Source organism: Lutra lutra, chromosome 3 (genome assembly GCF_902655055.1).
Source record: "Lutra lutra chromosome 3, mLutLut1.2, whole genome shotgun sequence".
NCBI classification, from domain to species: Eukaryota; Metazoa; Chordata; class Mammalia; order Carnivora; family Mustelidae; genus Lutra; species Lutra lutra.
Window position 1 is genome coordinate 65284976 of NC_062280.1, and position 16134 is coordinate 65301109.

Genomic DNA, 16134 nt, shown 5'->3' on the forward strand with positions numbered 1-16134 from the left:
TTTAAGGAAGAAAATGTTTCCAGAGACTTCATGAGAGAACTACAACTTGGCTCTTTTTCTGTTGACTGTCTATCCTGTGCTTTGTCCAGTAGACCAAATTGTCTCAATCTCTTTGACAATGAGACCTTACCCCATAAAATTTAAAGGCTCAGGAGTAAGAATAAAGATGGCAGATGACTGTGGAGAGCTGATGCAGTGGGGAAGGGAGAGTGGTGAAGTGACACAGGAATTGAGAATTGAGCCTCAGAGACATTGGGGGAGATTAATGTCTTGAGCCCTGCCCATGGAATCCAAGTGAGAGGAGTCCAGTGCAGCCTCACAGATTCAAGAGCTATGCACGGTGGGTTATGGTGAAGAGTTGAAGGCACCATTAGGCAGGCTTGGTCTCTAACCATTGGGAAAATAAGAATCTTAAGCAAAAAGGAAGTTGTAAAAAGAAGGGAGTGTACAGAGAGGGAGATCTCTAACCAAATAGCATCTGGTGGGGTGAAGCTGAGCACGAGTTTAGCCAATACCTTGTGGGGAGAAATGCTGGGAATTGAAAGAGGTAAGCACTGTGAAGACCCAAATGGATGATTAAGGATGAGAATGGCCATCAAGGGCAGTATTTTTCACCTGACTGGCCAGTAGGTACTAATTTAAGAAAATAATGCACACGATCACAGATTTCAAAACAAAAGGGTGTGGTTAAAAAGCTGCTCTGACAAACAGAACTCCTTGTCAGCCAGGCTTTCCTTTGGGTGCATTTCTAGAGCCATTCACAAAGCCGTTCTAATGCTGAAAACTGCAAAGTCCCTTAGCTAAATGATGAAGTGACCATATACCTTGTAATAGTAATTATGTATAGGTTCGATTAGATAAGATAAATCTTGAATTGGCTTTGTCTTAAATATCTTTAAAATAGTCATGGGATAGCTATTTCAGACTATACCTTAATGTACATAGAATGTTAATGATGACTGTGTAAACACTATGCAGAGCGCTATTTAATAAAATCTGGTAGATTTTAGATATTCTAAAGTTACATTTGAAAAAAATCTAATTCTTCATCACACTAGTGCTACTAATAATCATAACGTTTCCTCTAGCTTCCCCTTTCCACAGAATTACAAGACCTCTTAATACACACATTATAAAATGAAATCGAATCTTATGGAAACAGTCAACTGCCAAGCTTTTTGTCCCTGTTGTGAGTATCAGCCAAGTAAGGAAACTGCTTTTGCCCCGGTTAGTCAAGATGCATTGGACTGATTGTTACTCATGAAACATTTTATAGGTGATCCTCTCTGGATTTGTCTCTTATTTATCATGTTTATATTCATGACGATAAGACTCTCCATTCATGTAGCAGTATTTAGCGTCTGGAGTATTTTCAAATACAGCATCTTATTTGGTCCCTACGGTGATCCTGCAAAGTATGTCCAGATGTTACCATTTTCATTTTATAGACAGGGAGACAAAGGTAGAAAGATGCTCAGATCCCAGAGCAGATGACCAGACATCTGAGAGTAGAATCCAGCTCTCACAGTGCCAAAGGACTGACTGCCTACAAGATAATTTCCATTGGCAGCAGCCACACAAAATTATTTTTGGCTACTATGTATTCTGAGAAACTGATATTGTTTAAAGGGGCATTTGAGTTAGAAAAGGAAACACAAGGAAAATAAGAATTTGCAGGTTCTTTTGCATAGGATATTATCAGTTCCTTCATGTTACAAATATCATTCTTTGAAATATGACCTAAAATATTACCTCTATGGAATGGGCTAAGAAATATCTCCCTAGACATTGTAAATTTTAGATAGCAAGACCCTAACATCATCCTGGTTTCCAGTAATATCCACTTATATCGGCTTCCCCTCCCCAAAATAATGGGCCAAATGAATACTCATTTTTGGTATTGCAGAGCTCATCACTTTTAAATTCTCCCAGCTGCTGTTTATATGAGTAAGATGTCTTTCCTCTCATCCTCTTCCACATCTGTAATAAAACATCCTGGCGTCTCTTTCCCAGCAGAGAAGCCCGACCCAAGGCCCTACCACACTGCTAGGCTCCCAGGCTCCTGTGATTAAATAAGTGACGGCTCTGCCCATCTTTAAAAATGTGTCTCATCTAGGGCCATCAAGGCACCATATCCATCACTGCAAAGGAAGCCAAGCGTTTATTTAAAATAACAAGACATCCTCATTTTCATTTTTCCCTGAGAGCACTGTAGCAATGTTTAAAAATTCTCTGAATTCTAGAACTAGGGCAACACATTGATTTGAAGAAAGCTATAATCTTCTCGTCTCATTTGAAGTGCACTCTTTCGGCAATGAAAAAGAGTGTAGCTTTCAGAATAGCAAGAGCCGTAAGCCCACACAAAGACATCCTCATCCTGACCACTCCTCTTTCAAGTTGGCCCCGTCCTTTTGAGTGCAGGAACTTATAAAGACCTTTACAATAAATTTCAAGGTATATTGAACTGAAAGGAGAAAGGTTCAAATAATCTCTTCCAGATTGGAGAGGGAAATGCTTTCACAACTGGCAAAAGATGATGAATATTACCTTTTGCTTTCTGCCACTTCCTTGTTGCAAATGACCTGTTGGGCAAGTTCAATCATGGGGAATCTGAAAGGAATCACAGTTAAATTTTTTTAAAGGAACAAATTTGCTCTTTGTCTTTCTGAGGCAGAGGAGTGAGAACGTTTACTCCGATGAGCTTTCAGGGATTTCCACTTCTGTGGGCACAGTGCCTTCCACAGCCAAGGAGACTGACTTCAAAGAAAGGCTAGGAGAGAAAACCAGCCCTCCGTGATTTGGAGAGATAATAAGTTAGCAAGCTGTATAACATAATGGTTTATGAAATTCTTCCTTCAAGGACCATTATCTAGTGTTAATAGTGCTTTATTTCTTCCTCTCCTGTGCTTATTTAGAGCATAATTACGAGAGTGAGAGGAACGGAGGGAGTTGGGGATTAAGATAACCATTCGCCAAATTAATGCAGCTGAGTAGAATCTCTGGCCTTTGGGGCTCGTTTATCAATTAGTTCTGTTGCGGTCTGAGTTCTTGTATTTCCCCACAGAATGAAGATTCTTTGATTTCCCTCATACGCCAGCTCTGAGGAAAGTTGTTTGAGATCAAAACATTTTTCAGACAGGATCTCTTTTCCCCTCCCCAGTATCATCATGCGCTATACGGCCAGCTTCTCATCCATTTCAAGAGCTTTTCATAAACATGAGTGGTTATCCCTTTCTCTCCCTGCCTTCTCATTTCTTTCTTTTTTATTTTTTTTTTAATTTCTGTCTTCCTTTTATTCCTCTCTTTTAACTGGTTAAAACTGGGTTGATTTTTTCCAACAGGATCCTCTTTTGGGCCATGTTTTAAAGTTACAACATGGATTTTAATGTTCAAACCACTTTTGTAGTACCATATGGTCTCTGCATATTCAAAATTTTTACTGAATAATAGGAATGCCGGTAGTTTGAGGTGACGCTGGAGAATCGTTCTTATTCTCCAGAAACCAGGTCAGTTTCTTGGAAATTATTGACCCCAACCTTTTGGGAAAGATGCCAGCGTCCTCGCTTCACTTTCCCAACTAATTATGGGATGATTTTTTCGTGTGTGGAGGACGTACCTTAAAGAAAAGAGAAAGCAGCAGAAGCACAGGACTGTTGAAAACTATGCCATGTTCTTAATGTGGTCTTATAAAAAAAAAAAATGAACTAGCTTTTTCTTTAACCTAAAAATAAGCCAAATTTTGAGTCTCTTTACACATTTCATGTTTCATTCTTCTTTGAATACTAATTACAAATTGTTCAACCTGTAAAAGTTAGTTTATCAAAACCCAAGACTTGACCTGCTCAAATCAAGAACATAAAATGTGAAGAAATGAAGTCTTGTGGAACCAAATATTTCATTTTGTTGGTATCCAGGAAAGCAGATGTTATGGATGAATCTGTGTCCCCCTGCCAAAAAGACACATTGAAGTCCTAACCCCCAATACTTCAGAATGTGACCTTCTCTGGAAATAGGGTCTTTACAGATGTAATCAAATTAAAATGAGACCATTAGGGTAGGCCCTGATCTAATGTGACTGGTGTCCTTATAAAAAGGGAAAACTGGGACACACACACACCCACTGGGAAAGGAAAATGCTGTGTAAAGATGGAGGCATAGATCTCGTTAGTGCATCTATGAGCCAAGAGTGCCAGAGATTGCCAGCAAATCACGAGAAGTTAGGAGAGAAGTATGGAACAGATTCTTGCTCATAGCTCTCAGAAGGAACCACCCCACCAACATCTTCTCCGACTTCCAGCCTTCAGAATTGTGAAACAATACAAGGAACAACAGGTGTTGGTGAGGATGTAGAGAAAGGGGAATCCTCTTGCACTGTTGATAGGAACGCAAGCTGATGCAGCCACTCTGGAAAACAGGAATTTCTTCAAAAAGTTAAAAATAGAACTACCCTATGATCCAGCAGTTGCACTACTAAGTATTTACCCAAAGGATACAAAAATACAGATTTGAAGGGATACATGCACCCTGAGGCTTATAACAGCATTGTCAACACTAGCCAAACTGTGGAGAGAGCCTAAATGTCCATCAACAGATGAGTGGATAAAGAAGATGTTATTATATATATATATACATATATATATATGAAACATATTATATATATATAAACTACAAAAACACAATGGAATATTACTTAGCCATCAAAAAGAATGAAACCTTGTCATTTGCAATGACATGGATGCAGCTAGAGTATATTACGCTAAGTGAAATAAGTCAGAGAAAGACAAATACCATATGATGTTACTCATGTGTGGAATTTAAGAAAGAAAACAGATGAACATATGGGAAAGGGGAAAGAATAAAAAGGGAAGAGGGAAACAAGCCGTAAGAGACTCTAAACAATAGAAAACAAACTGAGGCTTGATGAATGGAGGTGGGTAGGGAATGGGCTAGATGGGTGAGGGGGATTAAGGAGGGCACTTGTTTGGATGAGAACTGGGTGTTGTGTGTAAGCGAGGAATCACTGAATTCTACTCCAGAAACCAATATTGCACTCTCAGCTCACTGCCTAAAATTAATTTAAAAAAAAGAATTATGAAACAATAAATCTACCCAACTTATGGGACTTCCTTATAGCCACCTTAGCAAACTAATACATATAACCTACTAATACCAATAACCTACATCTCTAGAGGCTGAAGGCATTTTCAAGAGTGGGTGAAAAGGCCACCACTGGGAAACACGAAGCCTAGAAGATCCAAAAGAAAAAATAGGAGCAGAGATCAAAAACCAAAAGGATTGGGCGCCTGGGTGGCTCAGTGGGTTAAGCCGCTGCCTTCAGCTCAGGTCATGATCTCAGGGTCCTGGGATCGAGTCCTGCATCGGGCTCTCTGCTCAGCAGGGAGTCTGCTTCCCTTCCTCTCTCTCTGCCTGCCTCTCTGCCTACTTGTGATCTCTGTCTGTCAAATAAATAAATAAATAAATAAACAAACAAACAAACAAAAAACAAAAGGATGTTCCTAACGAAGGATTAATCCCAAAGAGCCAAGCAGAGAGCCAAAAAGTTAGTTAAAGATTCAATGACTAGACTGGAGATCATAAAGCTTTTTGTTCTCAGCTCAGATATCACCGTCTCAGAGAGTGACCAGTTCATCTAAAGTTGCTCCCCTCCCATGTCTACTCAGTCTTTATCCCATTGCCCAACTTATTTGCGTCACTTACCGCTACCTGAACCTATTTTTGTATTCATTTATCATGTGTTTGTTTTCTGCCTACATTTCCTAGAAAGTAAGCCCCCATGTGTCTTTCCAGATTGTAGAACAAGGCCTGGCATCTCTAACAGGTGTTCAGTATGTCTCTGACGAACAAATGAAGTAGATTTGGAAATCCAAGGGAAATCAGAACTTAGGGTTATTATTCTTATACTCCTTGTGGCACCAGGGAATAGAAGGGGCCCGAGCAGCCTTACCCATGGGTGCAGGGAGGCTGGAATGACAGCCACACCAACTCCGTGGCAACCGGGGCATAGGAAATCAGTACTGATTGTACTTGCCTGAACCATGACAGAGAAGGACATGAACTTGACATCCCAAACTATGCACAGTTCGCCCAAGAGATTCTACCCACTTCCTCTGCAGTAACTTCTGGCCATGCAAGAGAAGAATTTGGGTACATTTAGGGGCTTTTTAAAAAATAAATTACTCAAAATAACAGCTTATCCAATGTGATTTCTAGGGGAAACATGTGCTCCTTAAATTGAAAATTCTGCCCCATTAACTTCCTGAAAGGTGAAGGTGGCTAGCTACTGACGGGTTCTATGAATGAGGTAGTCTGTGATACAGCAAGGCCTCCAGGGAGGAAATCTTTCAAGTGTTAGAGAGGAATGTTTCCATTTGGAGGGATTTGTATTTAACGGATGACAAGTTAATGTGTCATCAGCGTCTGTGGTTGTAGTAGGGCTGCTAAAAGGAATGACAAATACCCCATGTGCGACGTTGTATTTTAATACATTAGCGTGTCTGTTAAACGGGACTTTTTTAAGTTTCGTGAAACTGAAAGAACCCTCCAGAGGATTCTGCTTTGTGACATCAGCTTCTTCCCTAGAACTTTTCAGCTGACATTTTCTTTGCTTTTTGGTGGGCTTTTGCCTTTGTTTTTTTCCAAGAAGAAAACAGAATTCTCTAGTAGGCAATCTGTACAGTATATTCGCTAGACCAAAAAACTGACCACAATCCTATGGATTTAGAAGAATTGACTGACATAGGTACCCTGGACCCCAAATCATGAACTAATCAACTGACATAATCCCGTCATCGCCATTAGAAGCCATTCTTTATAGCATAGTACCAATCGACTAGCAACAAATCTCCCAGAAGCTCAACTTAAGTATAAAATAAGGGCAGGATCAATGATAATCGCTAATAGCTATAATGTTGTTGGCGATAATGTAGATGTTATTTTTCCTCTTGTTTTATACTTAAGGCTACAGAGGCACAGAAAGCCACGTGGCAAGTTCAGATTGCTCAAGGAGTAAAGCATGGACATCTTGCCCAACACTAACTTCTTCAACCAACGTACAAAAAATGATGCTTTAGAATTAAATGCAACCTGTTGCTACCCTCTCTTCTCTTTGCTTACATTGCCATTTCTGTTCCAGAGGCATGTATTTGCTCTTCTCTGGCCACGTGAGAAATCTATTTCATTGTAAGCAAACAGGATGCTTTCTAGCACCCCTTCCCATAGGTACACATTATCTTTGTCTGCTCTTCAGATTCTAGGCTGGTTCTTTTCCCCATTTCAGATCCTCTGTTTTTATTGGTGATTGCTTGCATTTATTGGGGGCCAGGATGTAATAATAACACTGTGCTTATTTTTGTCCTCCTGTCTGAAAAAAAGTCGGTAGAAAGAGTGACTCTTTCAGTGTGTGAGTGTGAGTACATGCGTATGTTTTGGGGCTTCGGAGAAAGGGAACTGCAACGTGTTTCTGAAGTCCTTCCACAGCTGCAGCTCTCCCCACCCTGCCCCCCACACCCAGCTTTCATGTGCTCTTGGCAAGTCATCATTTTTTGATGATCAAGGATCCCCATAGGACTGGTGTCATGAAGTGTGTCATGAACCAGAATGAACTAGGCAACGTGTGGACGGCTGGGAGACAAGCAGCATGTGTTGCATCCTGCCACCCTGTGCTCACCCGTGCAAGAATTTGCCCATCATCCTAACGGGCCTTAGGAAGCTTGAGATGACTATGCACTTAGTCACTTGCTAGCTGTGTGATCTTGTGCAAGCTTCTTAATATCTCTTGAGTTTCCATTTTCTCAACTGTAAAATGGAGATGGTACCTCTCTTATAACACCGTAAGCTCTATAAAATACAGGGCATGGAGTGCACAGCTCATAGCTCAGTATCTGGCGTACTACAGGCTTTTTAAAATGAAACCTACAAAAAATAAATAAAATAATAAAATAAAATAAGACTTGAAATAACAATGGAAGAAGTGCCATGTTCATTAGCTGTCTAAGAAAGAATGCTCATTCTTCTATGAAAAGTGTTCCTAAATACATAAACTTTATTCATGCTCTCACTTAGTTCTCTTACATTTCTCCCTCTTTTAGATCTTTCTAAATCGCCCAAGTACCTGTTACTTATGGAGTCCCTTCCCCCAGAAAATCACACAGAAGCGTGTCAAAGAAAACAAATTGTCACTTATTCCTCTGGGGCATAGAACTGTGGGAAAAAGAAATCCTTAATAAGGAAAAATAAATTGCTGTTGAAACCAGTGGACATGTTTTACTCCTCGGTGATGGTAAAATCCTCCCTTACACACCTTAGATTGCAAAGATGGGTGATCAGCTCAGAACAGTTCCTGAGCACCATTCACCACTCACCATCTACCCCCTGCTCATCTCGAGAGCCTGAAAGTTCACCATCACCACCCTCCTCCCTGGCACCCTGTCCTCTTCCCTTCCTCCATAACTAGCAGTCTAGGCACACCCCGTGCTTCTCACTTCATGTCTTTGTATAGGTAGTTCCCTCGGCCTCAGATGTCTGGCCTTCATCCAGATAATTCGTACTTGTCCTTGAAGACTCAGCTTAGATAACTTTTGTATGGCGCCTTCCCCAAGGTACCTCGTTGTCTCAGTCTGGGATGGGGTGAAGGAGTACGATTCACATCTCAGTCTATGGGAATGGCACCCTGTGGAGATGTGGTACGCAGTTTGCATGACAGGATCTGGTCCGCCCACACCCTGCCCACCAGCCCACCTCTCCTGTGTCCTCCCGAAGCCTCGTGAGGAAATTTTCTATCTCTCTGTTTTAATCATTTACAGGAAATCTTTCCTCCTGGACCATGTTGTTCCTCAAGGAGGAAGCTCTGCTTCCATGTTTCCATTACCTCACAGGCCCCCGTGTGACTAGGGGCTCGAGAAGAGAGCTTTAGAGATGCCCCTTCCAGTGTGTACTTTGGGTATAGCGGCTTAGGAGTAGATGACTCACAGTTTAGTAGGAAAGTTTGAAGAGTGACAAGGGCTCTAGGATGATAACGGCAGGCTTCCAAGAAATAGAAACTAGCCTGGAACAATGACAGAGAAAGTCTGGTTTCTAGTGCTACCTTGAGACTCACTCACACCCCTTTGGCATTCAGATCGAGCTGCTGTCTATATATTCCAAGTTGAGAAGCCCTTTTCTAAACTCTATTGCGGGCTTTTCCCTTCGTCTCGCTTGCTATTTAAAGTTTCAAAGCTTGCCACACATCACGTCGTTTTTATCAGCTATGGCACACCTTAGAGCGGACATTTCCTTCAGGAGCCAAGGATACTGGAGCTTCTATTTAGAGAGTACTTATTATGCGTCAGATGAAGGCCTGCCTATGCCTAGAGTCATGCTGCTTGAAGCCGTTCTAATATTCATTTAGTTAGAACCGTAACCACACTGAGCTATTGCTGGTCTCGTATGGATCATCTATTCACAGGCAGCTCTTGGCTTCCGTGAGAGGATGTGTGTTATCTCTGCTATTGCCCATCATGTCTTTTCATTTCATTATGAATATTGTGCTTGGAAGCCTGATTTTCAATCTGCAATCCCAATTAAATTCTTTCAACACAGTCTGTCCATTTAAGTGCATAGTTTTCTCTGAAGCGGACTTTGTTGAAGTTGATAACCATGATCTGCCATCTTTGTCTTCTAGGGCTACTGCGTTTTGCTCTAACTGGGAAGGAAGAGACAATTTTTAACATGAATGGACTTTGTAGCCTGCCATATATTTTTTACTGGCTATGAGAGCAGCTCAAGTTCTAGAAAGAATTAGAGTTCCAAAAGACAACTTTTTTTTTTTTTAAGATTTTATTTATTTTGTCAGAGAGAGAGGGAGAGAGAGCGAGCACAGGCAGACAGAATGGCAGGCAGAGGCAGAGGGAGAAGCAGGCTCCCCGCCAAGCAAGGAGCCCGATGTGGGACTCTATCCCAGGACGCTGGGATCATGACCTGAGCCGAAGGCAGCTGCTTAACCAACTGAGCCACCCAGGCGTCCCCAAAAGACAACTTTTTAATGTGAACCAATTAAAGCATTCTTTCCATCTTCATTGGATCTGTGGCCCCAAGCTCAATTGCGTCTCTTATTATACTCCTGCTGTAGTTACTGACAAGTGTAACTGTATAAAAAGGATTGAAAGGGGCCAGCATAATTTCACCAAAGGAACATCAGGGTGAATTGTTGAAAACCACTAAACATGATACCATTTAGATCAACTCCAAAATGAATGCTGCCAGCTGTCTGAAAGGACCCTTGGGTGATGGTGTCCATGCCCGAGGGTAAATGTCTTCTTCATATGAAGCCTCCTAGGAAACTGAGAATTAGGGACTAACATTCATGGGAACCAAAGTTAGGAAAAAGTGAGGAAAAGTAAGGAATTATTGTAAGTCAGAGCCCAGAGAGACCATTTGAGCAGAGATTTTCCAGGGGTCATGCACACATTTTCAAATATAGAGCTAGAGAAACAAGAGGGATGTTGAGAACAGACTACGTCATCAGAGTTGAGCAAGCAAACACTTAGAGTTAGAAGCATGGAAAAGAGATAGGAGGCCCTGTGTGAGCCTCTCTTGCTTGAAAGAAGAGACTTCAGTGTCAAAAGATATTTAACAGCAAAGAGGTGCTTTTGTGAAGAAGGGAAAGTCTTTTTTAATTAGTAATGTTCAGTGTACTTCATGTTCCTCTGGAGTTTGTAATCTAATACTTATTAATTGGGTATGAATAAACATAAATAACCTCTATCCAGTGAAGGAAAGGGAGAATGGTCATGTCAGGAAGTTTTCAGTAGTGGTGGAAATGAATGATTACGTTTACGATTTATCATGGGTAATTCTAACACCCTTATTATGTTTATTTGAGGATGTAAAGTGACTAAATAAATCTGAACGACAACTGTACTTTATTGATTTTGCAGAGTTAAGAGGAAGATTTATGCATCATGGAACCTTCTATCAGATTTGGAAGAAAGTAAAGGGAACGCAGAGATGCCAGACCGCCACTAAGACCCATGGACAATCCCGCACTCACACTTCTCTATCGAACTTTAGGATTTATTAGTAATATGCTGCCTTTGCAAGAAGAAAACAAACTAATGCCAAGAAGGCATATTCTTCCGTATTTGGAATAGACGTGCTCTCAAGACAATGGCTTCAAAGGTCTCCTGCCTCTACGTTTTGACAGTTGTGTGCTGGGCCAGCGCCCTCTGGTATCTGAGTATAACTCGTCCCACTTCTTCCTACACTGGCTCCAAGCCATTCAGCCACCTAACAGTTGCCAGGAAAAACTTCACCTTTGGCAACATAAGAACTCGACCTATAAACCCACATTCTTTTGAATTTCTTATAAATGAGCCCAACAAATGTGAGAAAAACATTCCTTTCCTTGTTATCCTCATCAGCACCACCCACAAAGAATTTGACGCCCGCCAGGCAATCCGAGAGACGTGGGGGGATGAGAACAACTTCAAAGGGATCAAGATAGCCACTCTCTTCCTCCTGGGCAAGAACGCCGATCCGGTTCTGAATCAGATGGTGGAGCAAGAGAGCCAAATCTTCCACGACATCATCGTGGAAGACTTCATTGACTCCTACCATAACCTTACCCTCAAAACATTAATGGGAATGAGATGGGTGGCGACTTTTTGTTCAAAAGCCAAGTATGTCATGAAAACAGACAGTGACATTTTTGTAAACATGGACAACCTTATTTACAAACTCCTAAAGCCCTCCACCAAGCCAAGAAGAAGGTATTTTACTGGCTATGTCATCAATGGTGGGCCAATCCGGGACGTCCGCAGTAAGTGGTACATGCCCAGGGATTTGTACCCTGACAGTAACTACCCACCGTTCTGTTCGGGGACTGGCTATATCTTTTCAGCTGATGTGGCTGAACTCATTTATAAGACCTCACTCCATACAAGGCTGCTTCACCTTGAAGATGTCTATGTGGGGCTGTGTCTTCGAAAACTGGGCATACATCCTTTCCAGAACAGTGGCTTCAATCACTGGAAAATGGCCTACAGTTTGTGTAGATATCGCCGCATCATCACCGTGCATCAGATCTCTCCAGAAGAAATGCACAGAATCTGGAATGACATGTCAAGCAAGAAACATCTCAGATGTTAGGACTTTTACTGATGTAAATACAGTTCTTTTCTTTTTTAAGAAATGGGGCATAGGGTGTTGGTGTTTTACTGGTGTCACCAGGGGAAATGAACTGGTGTAGGGGTTTTGTAAAAAGCTTTTTGCTTCCCTCTCCTAGTTTCTTTTGTGGATTGCCCATTTACAAATGTTAGGCTCTGGTTATAGAAACAATCCATGAGTTAAAAGGGCCAGATTTCAGTCTCAGGTCCTGAGGCATTGCATTTGTCTCAAAAAGCAACATCCTAACGATGGCTAGAATTTACATACCATGCATCTGAGATAAAAATCTAGTTCTGGGAAACCAAGACTTGCGGTAATGTCTTCATATCACCTCTGCAAAAATAAAAGTAAGTAACACCTTTTCAGAAATAATACAGTCAGAAAGACACACCCCGTGTCATTATTAATACTGTGTGTGCTGTTACATTGAATTTTTACATCTCTTGCCATGTAATGTCTACAGTATTTGCCGTTCTACCAAGAAATGAACTTAGACCTGGCAGGGAGGTTGCAGCTAAATAAATGGAAATTTAAACTTGAAAATCAAATATTCCGTATGGTTGGAAGACAACTCTGCTTACTCATCCGAGGATTAAACCTGGTCATCGGGTGAAATGTATATAAAATGCTACTTAAAAAAATAAACAAGTTGTTTTTTTTTTGTTTTTTTTTTTTTTTTTTTTTTTGGTCTTTTGAAACAAACATTATCTGGTGCCTCCAAGGAGATTTTGCCAAATGTAATCTCACCTGCTTCCCTCCATACAGTGTTGCTAAGTGCATTTTACAGATTCTGGCTCGGGAAGGCACATATGTAGAAATACATTGGTAGGAGGGCAGAAAAACGATAAATTACGAGGAGATAATACAAATTTACGTATGCATTATAATTAACATAAGCAAGCTTAGCAATAGTGTAAGATGCCTCTCCCACACATTTGCAAAGCCTGTGAGATAATCTTTCAATGGGTCCCAATGTTGTTGAATGCTTTAGCCCTACAGTTGATAGATGTAATATTCTAACATCAGCAACATCTAGGTACGTCTAGCAGCAATGCTGTTAGGGCCAGAAGTGGCTCTGGAAGCCCTGTGACTGAGGTTCATGGGAAGCAAAGGTAGAGAAGCTTGGGATCAGTTTCTCTTGATACCATCATACGTGTTGGGTCATGTGAGCAGGCATCTTAACCTTGCTGTGCTTTAATATGCTCATTTGTAAAATGGATGGAAAAAAAAACCTACCTCACAGGTGCTGTGAGAGCAAATTGCATTTGCTAAGTATTTTGAGATCCTTAGTTTAAAAGGTGCTAATGCAAAGTGTCATGCATTATGCCAAATGCTCAAATAATTAGTTACAACAATGGTCATCAGTAATAGTAACATCACCTTAAATATAACTTCTGCCAGCATAAAGATCAAACCTGAACTATTACTGCATCTGATTCTTCTAAAACTTTGACTTTTCCCTGGATATCTTAGGTGTTTGGAGAAGCTTCAATTTCTCTATCATTTCCTCTGGTTTCAATGAGTGAGTTTTTACTTCGGTGCAATGCCTTGATTTCCCAGGGTGCTGAAAGTGAAGGCAGCTGCCTTTCTTTGGAGAGGAGCCTCTGGCTAGAATCTATTACAATAATTGAATCACATGCTTTGCAAAATGTATTATATCCCATCGACTTAGATCTCAGGAAACACTGATCTGAATTCTCAGTAAGAACTTTGAGGGCCAGTAGAGCTAGTCCCTCTCTATCAGAAGGAGAATAGGCACCCTGCAAACCCACACATCGCACATCTATTCATTAGGAAACTTCTGCTTGTTTTCATTCAAAGCCAGCCCTGCAACTGAAAGAATATAACTTTTCTTTTAACCTGACCTTTTGAAGCTCCCCCTAGAAGTTGATAGCAAACAAGTAAACAAAATGAACGCATGGAAGTCATGGCCTCTTTCTTGACAACACTGGATCTCTTATCCCCAGCCCAAAAGAATGCAATATGAGACAGGTCTTCCTGTCCTTCAATACATTCTCATCAAATAGTCAGCCGGACTGCCGAGTTTGATTGGAAAACAGCATTAGATAGCCTGGGGAGAGATGGATCAACACAAGGTGAGCCCCTCTCTAACCCCCAACCCTCAACGGCTGTAAGTTCCGGTCATTGGAAAAGTCTCATGACTTTGTACTTGGTTCACATATCAGGCACCTAGCTGAATCGAGCTTGTGTCTTCTACTACCATCTTGCACTTACCGTTATGCTCAGCCAAGCCACCTTTGCGTCAAGGAATTGCACATTATAAACATCATATATGTACATCTATGAATTGTTTTCTATGTATGTGTGTGTGTACATTATAAATAGAGCCCTAATCTTTAAAGGAAGCAAAAATCGGAGAATCATATGTCTTAAAGAACTATTTCCTAACTTTTTTATGCTAGGTAGTGCCCATGTGACAAACATGTAAATAGTCATCAAAGACCATATGTATATATTTTAAAGGCATTTTTTTTCTCCCTTGTATGTATAGCTAGAATCTGCTTGCTATGTACATTTTCTTCTGCATGGAGCTTGATAAGGCAAGGCCATTTGTCCAGTGTTTCAATAGCCAAAAGCATGTTTGCCCTTCATTTTTTGAATGTTCAAAAAAAAATGTTTAAGTCAAGTGATCAGGAGAAAAAGCTCTAATTTTCTACTTTTCTTAATTTTCTGGCACTGGCCAAATTGTTTCAATTATTTAAGCCATTTTTAAATGTATTTTCATTTCTCTTACATAAAATGTTTCAGACAGTATTGTACCAGGAGTCATTCAGACAATTTTTATAAAAACCTTCTGACTATCCCCCTACCTGTTTTGTTCATTATGCACTGGATAACAAAAGGTATCAATATTTAGTATCTGTATTCTTACAATTTCTTTTTTAAATTTATTTTTGGAAAAAAGGTTTTATCTTTGCTGGCTAGTTTGCGTGGCTTTGAGTCTTCTTATATTCGACCAAATGCCAGTCTCAACATATAATATCGTATTTTTAAATAACGAGAATCAAAACTTGAAGATCATTTTTTGATTTGGATGAAATTCAGAAAACCCCTTTGTGTGATGATATTGGGGAAACAAACTCTTAACGGAGAAGCTAAGGAAGGAGTTTTTCAATCGAATCTCTTCTGTCAAAACACAATGGAACATTTACATAAAGCTTCTGGGATTCTTTTTCTACCTTTCCTAATATGTGGGTTTAGTCGGGGAATTGATTATGTCATTTCTTCTGTAAAGGTGAGGATAGTTTTTATAAGCAACCAAGTAACTTGTGAATGAAAGAAGTAATTTACTAGAAACGCCTGTTGATGATAATTGACATTTAGGTATATCGTTATATATGAATGATTGTTTATTTATGTATTTATTTGTGGGAATTGTACATACTATTTCGCCAAACGTAATCGTCTGTAAAAGTGCACTCTCCAGGTTTGTAGTACTATTTAGGGTTACATGGGTTGCCGATCAAGCTGCTAATCAGAATACTATTTTTTGTATCAATGTTATAAAACTGAAAAAACGACGAATAGATGCTGAAGATGTCTTTACATTCAGTTTCTTCACCTTCCTCTTGAAACGTAAACTGTTGATTGAAAGCACGATGCCAATGTTTAAGTCCATCTGTCATGAGGAAGATCATGATTCCATAAAGCTGATTTTTTTTAAACCATTGGGACAAATAAACAGAAGGAGAACATGTTTTCCTCTTTGCTTCTTTTTTGAAAGAATCCCTTTGGTGGGTTGTGATCATTAAGATGAGCCGACGCCCCGTTGTTTATCATTAACCTTCTCTTCAACCTCCATGTAGGTCAGAGCTCGCATCGTCCAGACCTTATCCCAAGAGCCCATTGTAGCTAAACACTCAACTAAGAGAGTGTTTGGTCCATAGATCACAGGCTGCTCAGGATTTAGGAAACTGATCTCTCCCTCACCCCTTGGTGGCCTCAGGAAAT

General features: G+C 40.4%; 1 protein-coding gene across 10 annotated transcripts in view; it reads left to right on the forward strand.

Moving 5' to 3' along the window:
- The window catches only part of B3GALT1 (beta-1,3-galactosyltransferase 1), a 541267-nt gene extending 525389 nt beyond the window's left edge, over window positions 1-15878 (forward strand). For all 10 annotated transcript variants that reach the window (XM_047722211.1, XM_047722209.1, XM_047722212.1 and 7 more), the window contains one exon: window positions 10935-15878. In XM_047722211.1, coding sequence (XP_047578167.1) covers window positions 11164-12144 — 981 coding nt within the window. In that variant the 5' untranslated portion in view covers window positions 10935-11163 and the 3' untranslated portion in view covers window positions 12145-15878. The remainder of the gene's footprint in view (window positions 1-10934) is intronic.
- Window positions 15879-16134: the final 256 nt, after the last annotated feature.